The 20,673-nt window shown below is 36.8% G+C and overlaps 4 protein-coding genes across 10 annotated transcripts in view; 3 read left to right on the forward strand and 1 right to left on the reverse strand.

Annotated features, from left to right (window-relative positions):
• LOC117788614 overlaps positions 1-14,391 on the forward strand; it is a 70,937-nt gene extending 56,546 nt beyond the window's left edge. For 3 of the 6 annotated variants that reach the window (XM_034627425.1, XM_034627426.1, XM_034627431.1), the window contains one exon: positions 13,838-14,391. In XM_034627425.1, the coding sequence (XP_034483316.1) occupies positions 13,838-14,170 (333 nt within the window). In that variant the 3' untranslated portion in view covers positions 14,171-14,391. Of the gene's footprint in view, positions 1-13,690 lie in introns of all 6 variants that reach the window. The other 3 variants (XM_034627429.1, XM_034627430.1, XM_034627428.1) reach the window with 2 other exon arrangements.
• On the forward strand, positions 7,463-8,240 carry LOC117788621 (probable serine/threonine-protein kinase pkgA). The gene has a single exon (XM_034627441.1). It carries the CDS (start codon positions 7,822-7,824, stop codon positions 8,209-8,211), a length of 390 nt encoding a protein of 129 aa, XP_034483332.1. The 5' UTR covers positions 7,463-7,821; the 3' UTR covers positions 8,212-8,240.
• A 722-nt stretch (positions 14,392-15,113) lies between the features above and the next one.
• LOC117787968 (histone deacetylase HDAC1) lies at positions 15,114-17,877 on the reverse strand. Its single transcript, XM_034626612.1, has 4 exons — positions 17,659-17,877; positions 17,132-17,244; positions 15,819-17,076; positions 15,114-15,755 (listed from the first exon to the last, which is right to left on the reverse strand). The coding sequence occupies exons 1-4, from the start codon at positions 17,699-17,701 to the stop codon at positions 15,607-15,609; spliced, it is 1,563 nt and encodes a 520-aa protein (XP_034482503.1). The 5' UTR covers positions 17,702-17,877; the 3' UTR covers positions 15,114-15,606.
• Positions 17,878-18,264: 387 nt separating this feature from the next.
• Positions 18,265-20,673, forward strand: part of LOC117788704 (tyrosine-protein kinase Src64B) — a 34,655-nt gene continuing 32,246 nt past the window's right edge. The window contains exons 1-2 of one of the 2 annotated variants that reach the window (XM_034627544.1): positions 18,265-18,468; positions 19,253-19,447. The gene's annotated coding sequence lies outside the window, so the exon portion shown is untranslated. The remainder of the gene's footprint in view (positions 18,469-19,252; positions 19,448-20,673) is intronic. The other variant, XM_034627543.1, reaches the window with a different exon arrangement.

Genomic DNA, 20,673 nt, shown 5'->3' on the forward strand with positions numbered 1-20,673 from the left:
TGTCAATTTTAATGTAAAATAATTGTAATCTGTATACAGATTATACATAATTAAATTGATAAATTTTAGCTTATACTCTGCATATTTAAGAGCGGACTTTATGGGGAATAAAATCTTTCTTAGTGCTTTTTCTGTAAACTTTTGCGACATTTCACAGAGTAACTGCTAGTCGGTCTGTTTACATAAATCACTATCACGCATATTCTGTGTATTTATGCGTGTTGTTTTAATTGTTGTTGATACCAAATGCGCTTATTATGCGACAGCTTAATTAAAATCAGCTTCAAATCGATAACAATTGCTAATAGCCTCAGGGGGTGGTAAGGGGTGTAGACAGATGGCAAAGCAAAAAAAAAACCTGAAGCTACATTCAATGGGGGTCAATGAAAGTTCAAAACAGAACAAATTGTAAGCAGATTGTTATTAACATGAAATTGAAGCGCTTTTAATTTAATATGAATTAATTAATTTGTGATAAAAGTGAGCTTTAACAATATGAAAGACCTATTGTTCGTATTGTATTACGCATCATTTAATTTAATAGCCTCTTTTTCGATTGTGCATTAAATATTAATTTTCATTTCTTACTTTTAATTTATGCACAACTTTAAACGGGGAAAAGAATGTAATTTGTATGTACGTCAATTTATTTAATATTAATTAAATTTATTACGGGAGATTTTCAAAGCGTTAATCGGAGTTAGAGGATTACATAGGAATATGCTCTACTAAAAAGTTTTGTGCAAAAAACTTTTTTGTTTTTAACTAAAACTTGGAAAACTAAAAATTGTAGTTCCATCAGCATAGTCATAATAAAATTTAATTCAAGTCAAACTGCTATAACGATCGATTTTTCGGAACCTTGCTTAAATTCTTGCTCAAATTAAATATTTAACTATTTTCAAGAGTATTTAAACTGCTAGCTTTTAATGTATGCCCAAAGTTGAAGGGTAAAGAAACTGAAACAGTTCTTATTTTGTATATTAGCCAATTTATTTAGCTTTGACTCACAAAGAAGCTGCTCATTTGGAATTCTTTATTGCCTGCAGCATGCTACAAGCTGTTTGTGTGTGTGTGTTTGTTGCAATTGTCTAAAATGTTATTTAATAGAAAAAGTGCGGAGCATTGCACAATAGTAGTTTCCCCTTTTCTACACAGACACAAAAAAGTAAATTGAACTGCAGTTGCCGAGCTTATTGCAATTGGCCTTTTGTTGCAAAAGACATTTGCAAAATTAATATGCGCTCAGGCAAAAAGAAAGGCCAACAATGAAGCACAAACCAACAAAGGATCACCAAAAAGCCCAATAATAACAATTGCTGCAAAAGCCAAGCCACAATTTATGTGATATCATTTTGCTGGTATCAACAAAAACTTACTGCAGAATACCTGCCTGATATGCAGTCGTTCTTCGGACGATTTCTTGGAGCAATACCCATGATTTATCTAAGAAAGTCCTTCGCCAAAAAAGAACTTGAGACAAAACCAAGTCGAAAAGAAAACTAAGCAACACGCGGCAAATGCAGAATTACAGAAGAAGTTGAAACTTTCCATCGACTTTTCGGCACGCCCAAAAAAAACTTTTGGCCGCAAATCGAAACTCCCTTCAACCAACGAACTATCTTTTGTGCTATTCCCTACACTCGACAGACTGTGCGGAAAATTGTAAAAGCAAAATATTGAACTTATTGGCTTTTATGTAGTTTGAGCGTCAAAAGTGTCTATCGAACGGCGTGTAGAAGTTTTTTTTATATTTTGGTAGGGGTTTGATAGAGTTTTGTCGGGGTTTTGTTCGGTGGGGGGGGAGGCATGTTACTTTTGAGCTTACTTAGCATGTACTTTGCCAGAGTTGAACTTAAGCTGCTGCCAAATTGAATTTTCTCAAGCTACGCGCTACTTGCCCCAATCTCCGAATCTTGCATTCTAAATCTCCAGTCTTAAGTCTCTCGAATCACGACTCTCAACTCTCTCTCTCTCTCTCTGTGGGCGAGCTGCATTCAAATCTGATGTTGCTGCTGCCTTGTCAAGGCATTTGATAGTTTTCCATTGGCGACAACAAATAAATGCAAGCTATACTCAACTAACAGTTACCCTGTAACTTCATTATAGTAAACTTAAGTATTTTAGTTAAGTTTTATAAACTTAGCTGCAGTTTAAAGTATGTTTTATTGATTTTATTTATATAAAATGTATATATTTAGACAATACTCAACTAACAGTTACCCTGTAACTTCAGAATAATAAACAAAAGTTAATTTTAGCCTTGTTTCTTAAACTTAACTTCAGTTTCAAGTTAGTAGTATTGCTTTTATTTAGTTTTCCTGAGCATACCCTTTAGATGTTTTGTGTATAGGGTATGAGATTGTCGAAAGTTGCCCGGGCAAAGTGCGTGCGGCATTGTCTAGGCGCCATTGTGCATTGCAACTGCAACGTCCCCTCCATCCGTTTCCGCTTTACTTGCGGCGTTTGCCATCTTCCTGGCTGATTGCAAAAGCAACCGAAATTGAAGTGCACCCAAAAGTTTCTTTATTTTTTTTCTTACGTCCCGCCCCCCAAATCAAAAAGTTTCGCTTACACCCCTGGGCATGGCCGGGGAGGCGGGAAAAGGGAACTCGACTTTTGTTTAAGAGCCAGCAGAAAAAGTGCAAGTGCCACAAATGCTGCACAGACTCCGATTGCTGCAACTGCTGCCATGCATGCTTAGTTTCTTTTTATGCCAAATTGTTTGTGGGTCTTCTTGGTCTTTGCCATTTTCTAGCCTTTTGTTGTTGCCATTGCCATTGCTATTGCCATTGCAGATGTTCATTTGGCCAGGCCGCAAAACGCAGCACGCACTTAACTTTGCCAGCTACCACAATGCTGCGGTGAAACTCATTACGAGCTTAGAATGCAAAAACGAAACCTCAAACACACACACACAGTCACACACACACACACAAACACTCACACAGAGTCTCTTCTGCAAATATGAAGAAAAACTGCAAGAACAATTGTATGTGTGTGCAACTTTTCTTAAAATCTTAATGAAGGCAAGAAGTCAAGCTAATGATGTGTAAATTAAAACACAACAAGCCGCAGTTTAATAAACACTCAACACAAATAAACTGACAACAACAACAATAACAACAACGCGGCGTATGCGCAATGTTTACCACAAAAGTCAACAATTTCAATAGCTAAAATCAATTTACAAATTGATTCGATATCAAAGATGTCATTTCAATGTAAAGGCGAACAAAGAGCAAAGTTTTGACCCACATTTTTGGGTGGATTTTGCAATGTTTTGTGTACCCTATATGCGAATAATAAGAGAAGGGTATGAGCAACTGAGTCTGGCAAATGAAACTCCTTATGTAAATATAAATTATTGCTATACTAATAAAATACTAAAACTGTCATTTCGTACTCTTTTTGAATATATCTATTGCATACCCTGTAAATGTTAAAAAAAAAATGTATACGCTGTAAAAGTTATACTCATGTTTAAAACTGCATCTTAGGTTTAAATAGGGTATTGTCTAGTTGCGTACTTTCACTTTTTAGAATATTGATTGTTTGCGGTACCAGAAAGAAAGATTTATTGAACTGTAAGTTCAAATTTCTAAGCTGAAATAAATATATAAAGCTGGAGTTTGTCTAGCTCTTTGACAACTTTTAGTGAATGTTTATTACTTCACTTTCAATTTTCAATTAAAGATTTATTTTTTATTGTAAATATAATGACAGTAAAAACTTACTCTTTGAGCTGCTGCATGTTAATTGAAAACTGTGCATGAAGATATAATATAAACTAACTGAGTGATGCATGCAACAACAAGAACAGCAACAGCAACAACGACACAAGGACAACAAACCAATTAAAAAATATTCAACTCACATAATAAAGCAGAGACTATTTTATATATGAGAAAATATGTTAAAAGGAATATATAAAACGAAAAAGTTTTTAATAAAATGCAATGGCAAACATCTTTGCAATTTGACAGCAACAGCAGCAGCAGCAGCAACATGAGAGTCAAAGGCAACAGCAACAAGCTCAGCAGCAGAGACAACCGCTACAAAGAGCTGCAACACTTCAACAACCGAACACAAGGCGACGCAAAGCAACGAGTACAACGGTGCCCACTGTGCGACGACAAGTATCATGGGGTCCGCCCATAGTAGCGGAAACGGATGTAGATTTGGCCAACAACAAGGAGGCAACAGCAACAGCAACTGGAGGTGGAGGTGGAAGTGGAGGCCGCAAGATGGCCAAGCAAAATGGCTACCATGGCGTCAACAGACGTGCCACAACAACTCGCAATTGACAGAAACAAAGGCGCAAAAGGAAACTAAAGAAATATGCAAAAATATAAAAGCATAAATATTTAGTCAAGACAATAAGTCGACAACAAGAGCAAAGCATCAACAAAGCAATACAAATAACAGACACAGACATAAAAAATTGAAACAGACAGAGAATGATACAAAGAAACCAAGGAATTTATACAAATTAAAGACAACGAGAATATGCAAAAGCATATTGTAGCATAATACGATACGATAACACTTACAAGTATTTAAAGCGACTGCTTTTGAATTTAAATAGGCAGTGAAAGTGGAATTAAGATTACTTTAAAAACACTCCAGGGAATTCAACTTGAATAGCTTAAGATTATAGAAAAATAGATTTTCAGAAATGTTTTCTAAGAAAAATGTTTTTTGAGTGTTGTATATAATTGATTTTGAGTTTACATTTTTATACATTTACCTTTGATATTATGAGTGTATATATAAAACAGATTTTGACCTCAAAATTACATTAAATTAATAGATTAAAGAAAATCTCTGCTCAAATATTTGGTTTAAAGAATTTTGAAGATATTTTCCATTTCAGATATATTGTGATGTACATAGAGCATATATTTTAATTTGTTTATACGAAAAAAAAACATAAAGAAAAGTGTAGGAAAATCATTAAAATTTTTGAAATTTACATTTTAAATTAATTTGAGTTTTCATATTTAATATTTTTATGTTAAGATAAGTATAATAATTTTTTTTAGCATCTCATATAAAGTTTCCGCTTTAGATGCAACAATTTATTTAAACATTTTACATATAAATAATTTCCTAAGAACGCTTAAGAACATAAGTAGCATTTGGGCATGTTAAAAGATGCCTTAAGTTAAGTGATATTCACAAACGAGTAATATCTGAAACTCGAGCTCAACTGAGTTCATGTCAAACTCATTTCTGTGGAAAGCACATGAGACTCTGTCTGTCTGTATGTGTGTGTGTGTGTGCATGTGTGTGTGTGATATACGAAGGTAATAAATGTTTCAAACAACTTAAGAGAAATGATAAAAAAGAACGAAACAAAAAGAATGAAAATAAAAATGGAACTTTAAATTGTTTCTGATTAAACAACAAAGAATTACGAGGAATATATTAATTTATTTAAATGCTTTTATTAAAAAAGTTTTACCAGCGAAAATGTTGACAACGGCAAAAGTCAAAAGCAAAAACAACAAGAAATTGACAACAACAACAACAATGATGATGGCAGGGTAAAATCTTCACACACACAACAGAGAGCACTTCAATATGTAATGCAGTGTTTGTTGGCTATAAGAGTATGTTATGTGTGTGTGTGTGTTCAGGAAGCTTGGTCAGGTTTCTCAGTATGTGTGTTTATTGGGAGGAGGGAATGGGAGTGGCAACCAACAGCTTGTTAGTGGCTTTGTTGGTCAGTACTTTCAACTAATGTGTTTTGTGCAACCATACAAAATCTCAAGCACCCACTTACACACACGTAGAGCACACACACATGCATAGAAACTCTCACAGAGCCACATACACTATTTGATGTACTTAACTTTCGTCGTTTGGCCATGTTGTTGTTGTTGTTGTAGTTGTAGTTGGCAGCTGCTGCTGCCATTTTGGGGTGCCAACAAACCGCAGTCTACGAGCATGTGTGTGTGTGTGTGTGTGTGTGTGTCTCTGTAGTGGGTCAGAATCGTAGTATGCTTCATCTCCTTTAGCCTGCCTGCATAAAATAACTGCATAAAATGTCGTTAAGCATAACGAAATTGAGTCTGCTCATAAATTCAGATTATGAGATTAAAATGTTGTGATTTTCGCACACCGAAAAAAACCCCTTTTCATTATGAAACACACAAAAATGTTCGGCTTCTGCTCTGAGCCTGCTAAGGAGCTCTGCCACGCCCCCCTTCCCCCTTGTTTGCTCCCAGCAGGCAAGCAGCCTTATTGAAAAATGCTGCAATGGCCAATTTAATGAGTTTACGAGTAGATCAACAACCCGTTTCTCTACCCCCTTTTATCGTCTGTATTGCCTTAAAGCCAAACAATTTATGCAGATGGCAAATGCTGAGAGGGAAAGCATTGAAAGTCTGAGATTCTGTGAGATATCTTAAGCACACATGCCATGAATAAGGAATACATTTGAGCCAAACTATGATAAGTTTATTTAGAGGGCAAAATGCGCACATTTAGTTGGTTGAGGAAATAATTGCAGTTAATTTGAAAGGTTTAAGTAATACTTACAGCTTAAAAGTATTTATTAGCAGTAAGACGAATAAATTAAAGGTAATAGTAATAGAAATTTGATTTCTGTAGTATTGATAGAAGACTGATTAGTAGAAATATAAGCAATAAATAAAGCATGTAGTAATAATAATTCTAAAAACTGTAAACATTAAGAAACAATAGATAACAATAATATAATTTTCCTTAATACAATTAAATCAAGATTCAAACCAAGACTTTGAACTGAAATCTTGTTCTATTAATTAGGTTCCTTCTTACAACTTTCAACAGTGAAGACAACAGTTTTAATTAAATTTTTAAAGTTAGAAAAAAAACAAAACGAATTCTCTGCAATATTTTGCAGGCTTTCAACCTTGAACATAATAATAAAAGGTCATTGAAAAGGTTTTTACATTATCATAATATCATAACTTTTTAGTTTCGTGAATGCTTCAACTTTAAATTTAAAAAAGTTTTGCGAAAGTGTGAAAAATAAAGAAAGTGCTTTAAAGTTTCCAATGTCTGCGAGCAACAGCGATTAAACCAAATATTTGGCTTGGTTTCGCTTCGAAATTGGGTCAACTGGCAATTTGGCTATGACAGCGGCAGCAAACAGAGAAAGAGGAAATACAGAGACTGTCAACTCTCTGGTCATGTGAATTTCCCAAAAAAACTAAAAAGCTATCAGCTGTCGCTTCATTATGATGCTAATTACGAGTTGACCGAGCAGAAAAAAAAATAAAAGAAATAAGGATTAGCTAAGAGAGCGCAAATGATATGCAACGGTGGCATGTTCCACGTGCAACATGCAGCATGCAGCATGCAGCACGACTACAACATGCTGCAACGTGCGGCAACAGCGCACTCCTGCCACTTGACCCATAAACAGTTCGTTTGGCTTAATCCGGTTATGTATGCATCTGGATTAGCGTGTGAAATGCAAAGGACTTCTCGCATCCTTTCGACCAACAAGCTGAAGCATGAACCGCAGGCGAGAGTCCTGTTCATAGCTCTTTTTTGGCCAGCCTGGATTTTACGACACTTTTTAGGTAATGAATGGGATTACAGTTTTTTAATCCACTTCGATGTTCGATGTTCAACATTCGCCGCCTGACAGCTATAAAAAAATGCAATCATTGCAAACGGAATCATAAAAAAAAAAAAACGTTGACAACCCTAGCGGACGGTCAATTGACCTGTGTCTCATGAATGGCCGCGAGCAGGTCAAAAACTGTGGAAAATCGTGTATAAAATGCAGCAGCAACTCAACAGACGACAGCAAACGCAGCCAAGATGTGCAACCCACAGCAACTGAATCAGCAGCAACAGGAGCAGCAGCAACAGCAGCAGGATCAGTCCAGGACCACAGCAAATCCATCACCACCAACGTCACCCACATCCGCCTATGTGTTGTACTTGCATCGCGAGGAACTGCGGCGCCACAAGACACAGTCGACACGTGCCTCAGTGACAAAGATTCAACTGACCAGCGAACTGATTGCTAGAACCAAACAGAACATCAATCGTTGCAGCAACGAGGATCTCGAGATTCTGGCCAGAGAGACGCTCTTCAGGAAGAACTTGCAGCGTCACTTGCACCATCGACGCATGCAACTGCAGGCCTGGATGTTGGCCAAGAAACAGGGCAAGATTACTAAATTGGCGGTAGCAAAGACAAATTAAAAACAAAACTCGCCAAGGGAGCAGCCAAAGTGATAAAGATAGAAAGTGATGACTGAAAAACTGATAATTTTTAAGACAAAATCACGAATTTTTTGGAATAAGTAGCATAATTGTATATAATAATCATACTTTTTATAAATAATAATAAATAATCCAATTGAAAACAAATTCTTAAGCTGCATTTTTATTGGAGACAAGTTAGTACTAATGAAGTGTTAAGAAGGTGCAAAGAAAGGGATAAAAATCTTGAAAGTAAAAAAAAAAACGAGCTAAAATTTGTACAGAAAAAAATATATATGGAAATACTCATATACATATTAAAAAAAAATAAAAGTATAGAAAAAAAACAGCTAAATTTGTATGGAAGTCTAATAAAAATTGATAAAGTCAAAAGAAAGTGCAAAGAAGGAAGTTAAAATTTTTGAAGAATAAAATTAGTAGTTTTAAATGATAAAAAATATAAATAAATTAGAAAAAAACATTTGACATAAAAAAAAAATATATTTCAAATTAAGAAAAATAAAAGTAATGCACAACTGATGTTAAGTGAATGCATAAAGGAGTGGAGAATAATACTATTAATAAAATGAATCTATTAATATGTACAATAAATCTTAAAAAATATAAATATGTATAAATATTTATGTTAATAACAGATTAATATATAAAAAAAAACAATTAGATAAGCTAAATGCTGAATAAAATTATGCTGCAGACAGAGATTACAGAGCCAAAGTTTAATTATGCAACAGCATAATTGTTATCTTTTCCGACCCATACACACACACACACACGCATCAGTGTGTGTGCACAGTGGAAAGTGCAAAGTGCAATTATGCCCTGAGCATACAATTTTCCATTTAAATATTAGACATTTCCCAACACTGACAATGTACGACACTAAAACACTAGAGTACTAAAATGTCTGGCTGTGTCAGCTGCTCACAAGAAGAGAAGAAGAAGAAACGCTTGCGGTTAGCTTCAAGTGCTGTGAAGGGAAGTGGAAAGAGAATGGAAGAGTGAAAGGGGGAAGGGAGAAGGGGAAACTTGACGTCCGACCTGTGCTCAGTAATAGTGTTAAAACAAATTTACACATGATTACCAGACCGGGTTACAACTGCCAGCGTTTAATAAAACTCAAACAAAATGGCGCGCTGCATAAATTTGAACAGGCACAACTACAACAAAAAGCGCCCAAAAACTACAACAACAACAACAACAACAGGAATGAGAATTTTAACAAGAACAACAAGCAGGCACAAGATGCTAACGAACGTCGTTGCAATGTGTAGACAATTTTTTGCCTTTTAGACTGCATAAATTTTAATTAAATGTCACTCATACGCCATGTATGCCAACTACAATATGTGTGTGCAACCCGAGATGCTTGAGTATGCGTGCGATTGAGTGTCTCCCCATATATATATATGTGTGTGTGTGTGTGTGTGTGCGTACGTGCGACAAATGAATGCACACACAAGTGGCACGAATTACAGTTTATTGAACAGAAAAGAGAGAAAGGAAAAAACGAAGACTAGAAGCGTAGGGCACAACTGAAAGAGACGCAAAAAGAAAATGCGAGTACAGCAAACTTGAACTAGACGCATTTTAAAACGTTTCCACTGGCTGACTGCAAACTGCATTAACTCAATTACATCTTGTGAACTATTAATTTTACAATTCCATTAACAACCGAAATTTCTTAGCTAAATTTGAGCATAATTTTCGCTAGATTATAAAATAATTTGGTATGCTGCTCAAGTTCGCATCAAAAGCTAATGCTAATGCGAATGCTAATGCTAATGATAACTCCGGCTGCTGCACGGTGGAAACATGCCACAAGAACGTGGGGCACAGTCAATTGCTTTGACTGCATTTTGGTTAGCACAATTTCACCCGACTATAAAAACGAGAAGAGTTTTGTGTGTCTTTTTTTGCCATTTTTTGATTCTCTTACTAAATGGGTTTCTTACGTTTTTGTTAAAAATGTAATGAATTTGCGAAAAATAATTATAGATAAATAAATGAGATGAATAATTTGCCATAATTTAAGCATATTTAAAATGAAAGCTAAATCTGATTAATGTTAATTAAAGATAGCTTTATAATTTCTACATTATATTGTAACTAAATTTATGATAATCGAAGCCAAAATAAATCTTTTTTAGCTGTGGGTTTTTGCTTGCTATATTTATATTGAAATTTGTATATCACTTTTAGAAAAATCAAGTAAAGAGAAGAAACAAATATATAGCAAATTTTTATAAAATTTTGTAGCTCAATAGATTTTAGCTAAATTTATTAAAGTTAATATTTATTTTATTTTTTTTTAATTATGTGATGTCTAATATTATCCAATTAACTCAACTATATTAAAATATATTAAAGTCTCTTAGGGTCGGTTTTTCAATGTCTATTTAAGGCGTTTCACAGATATTATAGAAATCAATGTCAAATTTTAATTTATCTATTTGTTGAAATGCAAGGGGACACTGAAAAACCGGGCCTAAGTTTCCTAAACAACGATTCTAAAATTCCTAATTTTAAGTGAGGGTATTTCAGCTTCTTCTACATCAAGTCTTACTGGTTTTTCTTTGCTTTTTAGCTGTTCGTTATTCTTCTTTTTTTTGGCTGTGGCTTTGTGCATTTTAATAAAAGTTTTATAGCATGCATTATTCATGTTTTACAACAATTACAAGCGTGTTGAGTGACCAAAAAGGCGCAGGACTTAATGAAAAGCCATCAAGGACATCAACGACACTGTTTTCGCTGTTTTCTCTTGTTTTCTCTTGTTTTCTCTCCTCTTCTTGTATGCTTGAAACTTTTTCAATAATTTCGAACATATGCGCTCGAGTTCTTGACAAATTAACTCAAGTGAGCAATGAAGTGTTTATTGTGGAACAGCAAAAGTTTTTTTTTATATATATTATGCGCTACTTGAGGCGCTGCCACGCCTTTTTCTTGCCACCACAGACTTAATATGCCGCCCACTTAGCGCTGTGTAATCGTCACGCTGGCTTAAAGCAATTTGTTATTAATTTCCGTGCTGAAAAAGTTGAAAAAAAAAAAGAAAACTTTTTCTTTTAGTCCTTTTACACTTTTACTCTGTCTTTCTCGCTCTTTCGCTCTTGTGTTCTTATTTAATGCGAAAAGTTATTGTTGCTGCTGTCGTGCTTGTGTTGTTGTTGCTGTTGTTGTCGTTGTCGTTGTCGTTGCCACATTAAAACATGGCCCATAATGGTTAACAAAGCATTTGCTTGTTGACCATCCTCATCGACCCAATGAGCAACAAACTTGTGCGTACAATGTAAAACATGTGTAATAAATACATTCAAGTGTGTGTGTGCTCTGTGTGTGTGTGTGTGTTGTTGTTGTTGTTGTTGTGTGCATTGTTGTTGTCAGGTGGGTAATAAATTGCAATATGCGGCTCACAGTCAGGCAGCAGCCAAGCAAATGATGACTGGCACAAAGTGTTTGAAATGCATACAAATACAAATATACATACACACATACAGCTAGAGTATTTTATGCCCCGCTCAGTATGCAATGAAAAATTGCCCGAACTATGCGCACAATGTTAATATGGCCGCCAAAAGCAAACACGAATATAAACACACTCACACTCAGAAAGAAGTGTGCCATTGTGTGCGTGAAAGTGCAAGTTTGCTTGCCTTTTGTTATTGTTGCTATTCTTGTTGCTGTTGCTGTTGCTATAACCTTCAACTGCGAACAATAAAATCATGGAAAAAATGCAACTAAAATGAGATTGCAGCAAATGGAAAACTGTGAAAAGCGACGTGAAAAATAACATTTTAAATGCGTTGCTTAACACTTGATGAGACGCAGGCGGCAAGTGCTTTTTTTCAAGGGAAGGCGGCTGAAGGAGCACATAAATCTTATATAGTTATATGCTCATAAAACTTAAATTTCGCCATTGTTAAATTTTGCTGACAAGAATTGCAAATGAAACGCGAAAAATTTTCAATAAGCAATTAAAAGAAATTATAACAGAAAACTGTACGCACGTTAAAGTTTACTAATTTTAAGAAGTTTTATAAAATTATGTGTATAGCTTTTGCTATATTTTTATTAAAAATTGCAACGAAATTAGAAAATTTTTTAGTAAACTATTCAAATTTATTATGTAAAACAGGAAACTATGTGGATAGTACTATAATAATCTGAAATATTTTTTAAGCAACTATAGAAGTTTTATAAAATGATTTTATCATGCATACTTTTACAAAAATTAAAAAAATTGGGAATTGCAATCTCTTGTTACTAAAAATACAGCAAAGTAAATTTAAATATATACTTCAAGCAGTTAATGTTCACTTTAAAAAGCTGAAAATACTTTTAAGCCAATAAAACTTTTGCTTAAATTTAACAAACAAATTTTACTAAACCGGTAAATTAAATTTGAAGACTTCGCTTTACAGAAGCTTCACTGTATTACATGTGTTTATTAAAGTAGATCCATGTTGGCATCGCCTCTTTTTACGCATCCTCAATTTGCTGTTGGCGTTGTTATTACTACAACTACACACTTCGTCTGTTGGCCATGTATGCAAATGCGTTGCTGCCTTTTGGCCAACACATTTGCACATGGCTGAAAACGCGGCTTGTAGTTGATTTTATGTTGCAATGCTGTCGTTGCTGTTGCTGCTGTTGCTTCTGTTGCTGCTGCTTGGGGGCAAGGTGCATGCGTTGGGCGAGCTGTGAAGTTACTGACTGACGAACCGCCTCGCAGCACCACCAACACCACCAACACCATCACCAGCAACATCAGCTGTTGGGTCATAAAGGTTTGGATGCTGCTGCCATTGTTGCCGAAAACACAAAGCGGCAAAGCTTCAGTGCAACACATTTGTGTGGCAAGTTTAATGTGCAGCAAAGTGGATTTTGGTTCGAGGGCAAAACACACACACACACACACACACATAGATACCACTCCATTGTTGTGCTGGCATTTATATTACATCAAAAAGTGCAAAATCACGACAGGTGTTGAAATATGTGAAACAAGTTGAAAAGCAAAAGAAAATAAAAAATTACACTGAAAAAAAAAATACAATATCCACTCAAATTTTAGACGAAAATTCATAGTATTGTAAGAAAAATAGTAAAATATTATTAGGAATATTTTTTGATATAGTTATAATCCAACTTTCTTGAGCAAAATATATTATTTTAAAATTGGTGTTTTTAAAATATATATAATTTCTTTTAAATTTTTTTTCTGATTTTAGTAACCCTCTTTTTTGTCAGTGCATATGAAATTTTCTCAGTTTTGCATCTCATCATGCTGTATCTCCTCCCACCACTTCGCATATGTGCATTTTGTGAAACTTGTGAATAATTATAAAACTTTATCTCTTTTTTGGGCAACACACACACACATACCCTACACACAAATATGTACACACACACACATGTACCCTGCCCATTTTCCATACATTTTGCTTACACTTGGAAATAGCCAAATAGAATTAAACCCTAAATTATTTGATCTAAATTCCCGCCTTTCCCAACTATCAACCATACCTCGACACCGACTCCGACTCCGACCCAACCCGACCCTTCGACTTCCTCCCCTGACCCCGCCATGCCCTCAAATCTATCGCAGCCAACACAGCCGCAACGAGGCAAATCCTGCCACAAAGCACACGATGACACCGAGTATCCCTTTGATGTCAGCGCCGCAAATGCCGATGCCGAAGCCGATGCGACAACAGCGTCCGCAGTGTCCACATCAACAACAACAACAACAACAGCAACACCACCCACTCCGGGTTTGGCATTAGCTTTGCGCCGTTTCGTCCGCCCACCGCCTCCCATTTATCTGGAGAATGCACTGCAGCAGCGTCAGTTCGCGAATCCAATTAGTTACTTGGGCGGACCGCGTCTCCAAGCGCGGAGTAATCGCAACAGCGTCGACTCGATATTATCGCTGGATTAACACCCGCAACGGACAACGAGTCTAGTCACATATTCAACTCCCTCCTCAGTCTCTACCTCTCAGCCGGACAATTTGAAGCGCCATTGGATTGGCTGTGTCATTTCTCAACAACAGTCGCAACTGTAACTTAGTTAGTTCTTCAATTTAGTTAGTTAATGTTGAACAAATTGTTAAAGTTCCTTCCTTCGAAACAAAAATAAACTAGTTCTATATTAATGTTATAAGCGTCTATTGATTTCATGGAATAACAATTATAATAATATGAGGTAAATACTCCTACTGAATATTTTTAAAATAGAATTAGAATTATGGGACATTTATTCTGTGGAACAATTTTAAAAATAGCAAATTTGTCCTAAAATCGATACTAGGATCCAGGAAAAAAATATTTTTTAAGGAAATTATTTAAATTTGAATTTAGAATGAATTTAGCAACCGAACCATGATCAAAATGACACTCCGCTTGAAAGTCGGTTGAGTTTTGAATAAGTTATGAAAGTTTGAAGTTGGTCCAACCTTTGACCTAGCAACTTTACAAGTCAAAATTTTTGTAAAATTTCACATAATTTCTTACAGAAAAATGAAAGGTTCCAGAATCAAGTTTAAAGTGTTGTTTTATAATAATTACGATACAAGGAGTTGACTAAAAGTGAAAACTTAAGATTTAAAATTTTCAATTTTCAAAATTTCAAAGGGGGGACCCTTAGCATCGAAATCATGATTTAGAGAAAAATAATTTTTTTTACAAAATTAATTAATTTTGAATGCAGAATGAATTAACAGGCAAAAACAAGGTCAAAATGACATTCCGCTTGAAAATCGGTTGAGTTTTGAGAAAGTTATGAAAGTTTGAAGTTGGTCCGACCCTTGACTTAGCAACTTAACAAGTCAAAAGCGTCGTCAATATAGATATAGTAAAAGTTGTAAGATTAAAGAAAAGTTGTTTACACGGCAATATTTAAAAAGTTTTATTGATTAAAAATTGGTATTTCTGCATTGAAATTGATCTCGCTTAAAAGGTAAGTTGTGTATCTGTAATTGCAGTTTATATCTGTATCTGTAAATGTATATGTATCTGTTATCGTTTAGCTGTATCTGTTAGTTTGTATCTTTAAATGTAACTGTTGCTTAGCTTAAACACGAATTCGCTTTACACTGAATGAAATTGCCTTATCATAAATTGTATTTTAGTTTACTATGACATTTGTGTTTATGGGCCAAGTTGGCCAGAATGATATAATGACGATGTCCATTGATGAGTTAGATACTTAGTCTAAGGAGGCATGCATATGACAAAGGAGGTGAGGGGGGAAGGTTGGATTACAATGCGGGACAATTGATTAGGGACTATCTGTAGCGGGATGCTAGGTAAAATCCGGCGGCTTGTATTTGGGCGGTCGCTTAATTGGTTTCTATAACCAATTGCGGCCGCCACGTCATATGTTGTTCTCCTTGGCGCCCTTGGTCGCCGAGGCGCCACCGGTTGTGGCACTAGCATCGCTGTCGCCCTTGTTGTTGCTATTGTTGCTGTTGTTGCTATTGTTGCTGTTGGCCGCCGTCGTTTCCTCTCCATCAGCGGCTTCAGCTGCCAGAGAAATGACAATGATTAATTATTTATGCAGTTTAAGGAGAGTTAAAGAGCAGTTACCCTTCTCCTTGTCATCCTTGATGTCGCTGGAGGTCTCCGAGGAGGTTTTGTTGCTCGAGTTGGTGTTGATGGTGTCCTTGTCGAGACGCGGTCGCTTCCTTTGACCCTTGTAGGTGCGATTGTCGCGTCTGCCGCCTTCGCCCTCATCCTCCGAGTCGGAATACTCATTCTCCGGCACAATGCGTTTATCCTTGTCGCTCTGTGGCAAACGCTCATCCTTGTCCACCTTATCATCATCCTCGGACTCATCGTTGATGGCATCCTCGGGTATCGCCTGTATCTGGACACCTGGCGCATGTGGCAACATGCGCAGATTCTCAAACAGCCGATTCTTGATCTTCTCCAGATACTCGGAGGTGTTCTGGTTGGTCATGTTGCTGGGACTGATGTGCAGCTTAAAATCTGGGCCAAAGTATTCAAAGTAATCGTTGTACGGCAGCTCATTGGCAATCTCCACAGCCAAGGCGACGGATGTCTCATATGTCCAGCAGCGGGAAACATTGCGAATGGTGTAACCACCACCGCCGACCATGAGGAAGGGCAGATTATACTTCTTCACAAACTCCACACACTTGCCGTGTCCCTTGACAGTCAGATTGAAGCAGCCAAGACGATCTCCGGTCAGCGAATCCGCTCCACACTGGAGAACAACAGCTGCCGGCTGGAAGGTCTCCATTACCTTGGAGATGATGGGCACAAAGATGCTCTCGTATGCATCATCGTCCATGCCATCCCTTAACGGTATATTCACGGCATAATACTTGCCCTTGCCGGCGCCAATGTCACGCAAATCTCCCGTGCCCGGAAAGTATTCGCCGTACTTGTGGAAGCTCACGGTCATCACGCGATCTGTGGTATAGAAAGCCTCCTCCACACCATCTCCGTGATGCACATCAATGTCAATGTACAGCACACGCTGGTGATACTTCAACAGCTCCAGAATTCCCAATACAATGTCATTTACATAACAGAAACCAGATGCCTCCGATTTCTTGGCATGATGCAGTCCCCCACCCCAATTGATGCAGATCTCCGAGGCCTGTTTGTTCAGCTTGACGGCAGCGGCAACTGAGCCTCCGGCGGACAGCTGACAGAACTCGTAGAGTCCATCGAAAACCGGACAATCCTCGCCGACATTGAAACGCTGCATTTGTTTATTATACTCGGTCATGTTGTCCGGGCGAATGGAGCGCAGGAATCGCACGTATTCATCGGAATGGAACTTGGTCATCTCATCGGCAGTGGCTTTGTGCGGTCGCTATAGGCATACAATTATTTATTTATTAATTACTATATTTTAATGCTCAACTTACATAAATTTCCATCTTGCGATAAAGCCCATAATTGAGCAGCAGATTGTGTGTCATGCGTATGCGGTGTGGCTTCATCGGATGTCCCTGGCCATAGTAATAGTTGCCAATATCACCTAAATAACACAAAAATTAATTAACTAATTAAAAAAACGAAAAAACAAACCACGCTATGCAAAACAAACATTTTACGTCCAGTGTCGCTGCAGCGTCTAAGCGCACAGCGCACTTTTGTCGCTTACAAGCGTTGTAGCACTTTCGCTGTATAAAACAAAGACCTACAGGTACATACACACACGCACACACCACCGCACACAGAGTCGCATGCGCTGCGCTCGTTAGCGAAAAGTGCGCTGTGCGGCAAAATGCTAGTACAGTCGACTTAAAAATTGAAATTTGCAAAAATGCCAACAAAAATGCCGAGAGAATTTTGCTGATCTAAGCAATTACCACAAATAAACAATTTTATTTTTTCACCGTCACATTTGTGAATAGTGTTATAATTTAACACCTTTTATTAGTTAACTTACTGTCGTAATAATAGCAAACGCGTTTTTTGCTATGAGACTGCATTTTCTCTGTGGATGTGCTGCCGGCTTTTCCTAAGCGCGGCGTCGGCGGATTTTATATACTTTGTGTGCCAGCAATGATGCTGAACAACTTTAATTAATTTTTTTTAGCCGCGCGACCAATTTATACTTAAATTGACAAGAGGAAGATACACCGCCGCGCACTGCAAGAAAATGTGTGAGGCAACTAGAGTTGGATTAAGTCGTTGCCACCTGGCATAAACAAGGTCGCCACCTGGCAGAAAAAAGTTGCGGTATATTTGAACGTTGCCAGACCTTCGGATTCCACACTTCAACCTGTAGTATTGCCAGATGGTTGAAATGCGATAAACTGCGGCAAGCTATGGAATTTTTTAAGACATTAGTTTTTTCAATGCTTGCAAGTTTAAACAACGCTTAGAAAAATGAAAAAATATAAATAAGAGAAATTATGTTGCATATTCTTTTGAAATTGCATTATATTTATATTAGTATTTTTTGCACAAATATGGTATATACTTTCACGTGGTCGGGTCACACTTGCGATCTCTCTTTTGTTGTTGTTGTTTTCGCGAGAGAGGGAGAGAAACCCATTTAGTCGAAAAAAGACCGTTGAACGAGTTGGACGCATTTTCAGTGCGAGGCTTTGTCGGTCGGTGTTTTCTCGTTTCTTGTCGGTGAAAAATAAGAATTATCAACAAAACTAAAGTGGAGACAAATTAATGAAATTGAAATCAGTAGTGAATATTACATGAAACATAATTTATACAGGAAGCCAACGCGAAGTAGCGCGTAAGTTTTAATTGTGTTTGTGGCGTTCTATTTGTATGCGTACATGTGTGACTGTGTGTGTGTGAGTGTAAAAGAGAAAGAAGTTTCAGTTTCCAAGCAAAGCAAACAGCAAGTAAAACAGCAGCAAACGGAGTTGCAGTGGAAACACAAACAGAGCAACACTCATACACAGAAAGGCACACACACACTTGAACACGCCAACGAAAAAGAAGTGGGAAAAACTGAAATATAGTGTCAAAGCGAAGAAGTAACAAAAAATGAACGCGCCCGCTTTTCAGTGCATGTTGATGATGAAAATTAATTGAAATAAATAAAAATAAAAGATAACCGCCTGAAATATCCTGCGCAGCGAGCGCCGCTGTCGCCGCTAACTTCATTTCTTCCTCTTCCTTATGCTCTCTCTTTCTTTCTCGCTCTTTGGAATTTTACCGACTGCCGCAGACGTCTATGCTGCTGTTTCCGCCTCCTCTCCTGCCCCGCCCCCGCGACCAACGCCTCGCGTTGAAGCTTTTTTGTTACTTTTCTGTTGCCTTCCTTTTTCTTTTCTCCACTATATTTCCTTTTTCAATGCGCCCGCAGGATATTTTTCTCTGTTTTTTTTCTTTTGCTTGCCCATCGCGTACGTGTTTAATTATAGTTTCTGTCTTTGCCCTCTCATTCATCTCCATTTCCAATTAGAGCAATTTCGGCAATCGCGGAAGCTAAATAACAAACAAAAACGAAATATTCTCAAATTTATTTACTCCATTGTTGTTATTGTTGTTCTGTATTCATTTTTAACCAGCAGTCGTAACGACCGTGAAATAAAAAGCAGCGCAACTGTGACTGCGACGCTGACAGCGACTGCGTTTTATAGCTGTAACTGTAAATGCTCTGCGGATTTACCGGCTTTTGAAAAGTTGTTGCCAATAATAAAACGCCAGCATAATACTGCAAAAAAAAATAAAAACCCACTCGATTATTTCGTCTAATTAAAAAGGTAAGTAAAAGATTGCCACGCTTTTTTTAATGCTATTTTCAGTCTTGTTTTGCTCCTTTTCACACCTTCTTCATATGTTGCTCATGTGTGTGTAAGTGTGACCAACGCATCGGTCGAAAAGTGGCACGAAAATGCATCATTACAAAGTACCGTTAAAAAGCCAATGAACGCATCAGAAAAATAACTAAACATAAAAATACAAGCAGAACACAAATCTTGCAACAACAACAACAGAAGCAACAACTATACACTGACAGAAATAATGATCTTAAATCGACACTAAGTTTTATGTGCTAAGAATATGCGTTGAGAACATAAAATTATTAAAATTAGAAAAAACTTCTTGGTTTTGAGAGCATTTTAAATAGGATCAAGTATTTATTATAAATATAAATGTTCTCAAATTTTAAAGTCATATTTATTTTTAGTTCCCTAACAATTTGAAATCGTTATTCTTATATTAAAAAACGATTTTTTAGACTAATATTCTTATTTAAGATGTATGTTTTTGATTCTATAATGAGTTGATCTATTTTTTCAGTGTACGAAACTAGTGTAAGTTCATGCAGAGAGCAACGTTCTCTCAGCGCTCTCCCGCTGCATTTTCTATTTGCGCTTCTGCTGATAAAAAGCAAATCCATTTTTATTACTTCTCTGCTGCTGCTGTTGTTATTGTTGTTGTTGTGCGTTGTGAAAAAGTCAAAGAGCATTGTTGCTGTTGTTGTTGTGGCTGCTTGTAATTGTCTGTAATTTAGCTGAGGACCAAACAAAACCAAAGTAAATTAAACCAGTCAGGCAACCAGCTGTCGTCGTCGTCGACGTCTGCGCATAAAATACCGAATGGCAGAATGAGAAGAAGAATGTGCAGCTGCTGCTGCTGCAGAGACAGAGATGCTTCTCTCTTTCGCTCACTTAGTGTGGAGAGAGAGCTCTTTGCTTATGCTTATGCTCATTTTTGTTATTCTATTTTGGTGGCTTTCGTTTACCGCATTTATTTATTTACCTTTTGTTGGCCTGTTTATTATCCCAGTGCAGCATCGTCATCGTTTGAAGTTTAAGCCACAATTCATTTTATGCTATTTTTGTAGCTTATATCTTCTACATATTCTTCTCTCTCTCTCTCTCTCTCTCTATCTCTCCTTCGCATTTCATTAACATGTTTGACAACAACAACTATCCAGTTTTGTTGTTGTTGCAGTTGCTGAAGCTTTTTGATGGTTGACGTT

Source organism: Drosophila innubila (assembly GCF_004354385.1).
Source record: "Drosophila innubila isolate TH190305 chromosome 3L unlocalized genomic scaffold, UK_Dinn_1.0 0_D_3L, whole genome shotgun sequence".
Taxonomy (NCBI): Eukaryota; Metazoa; Arthropoda; class Insecta; order Diptera; family Drosophilidae; genus Drosophila; species Drosophila innubila.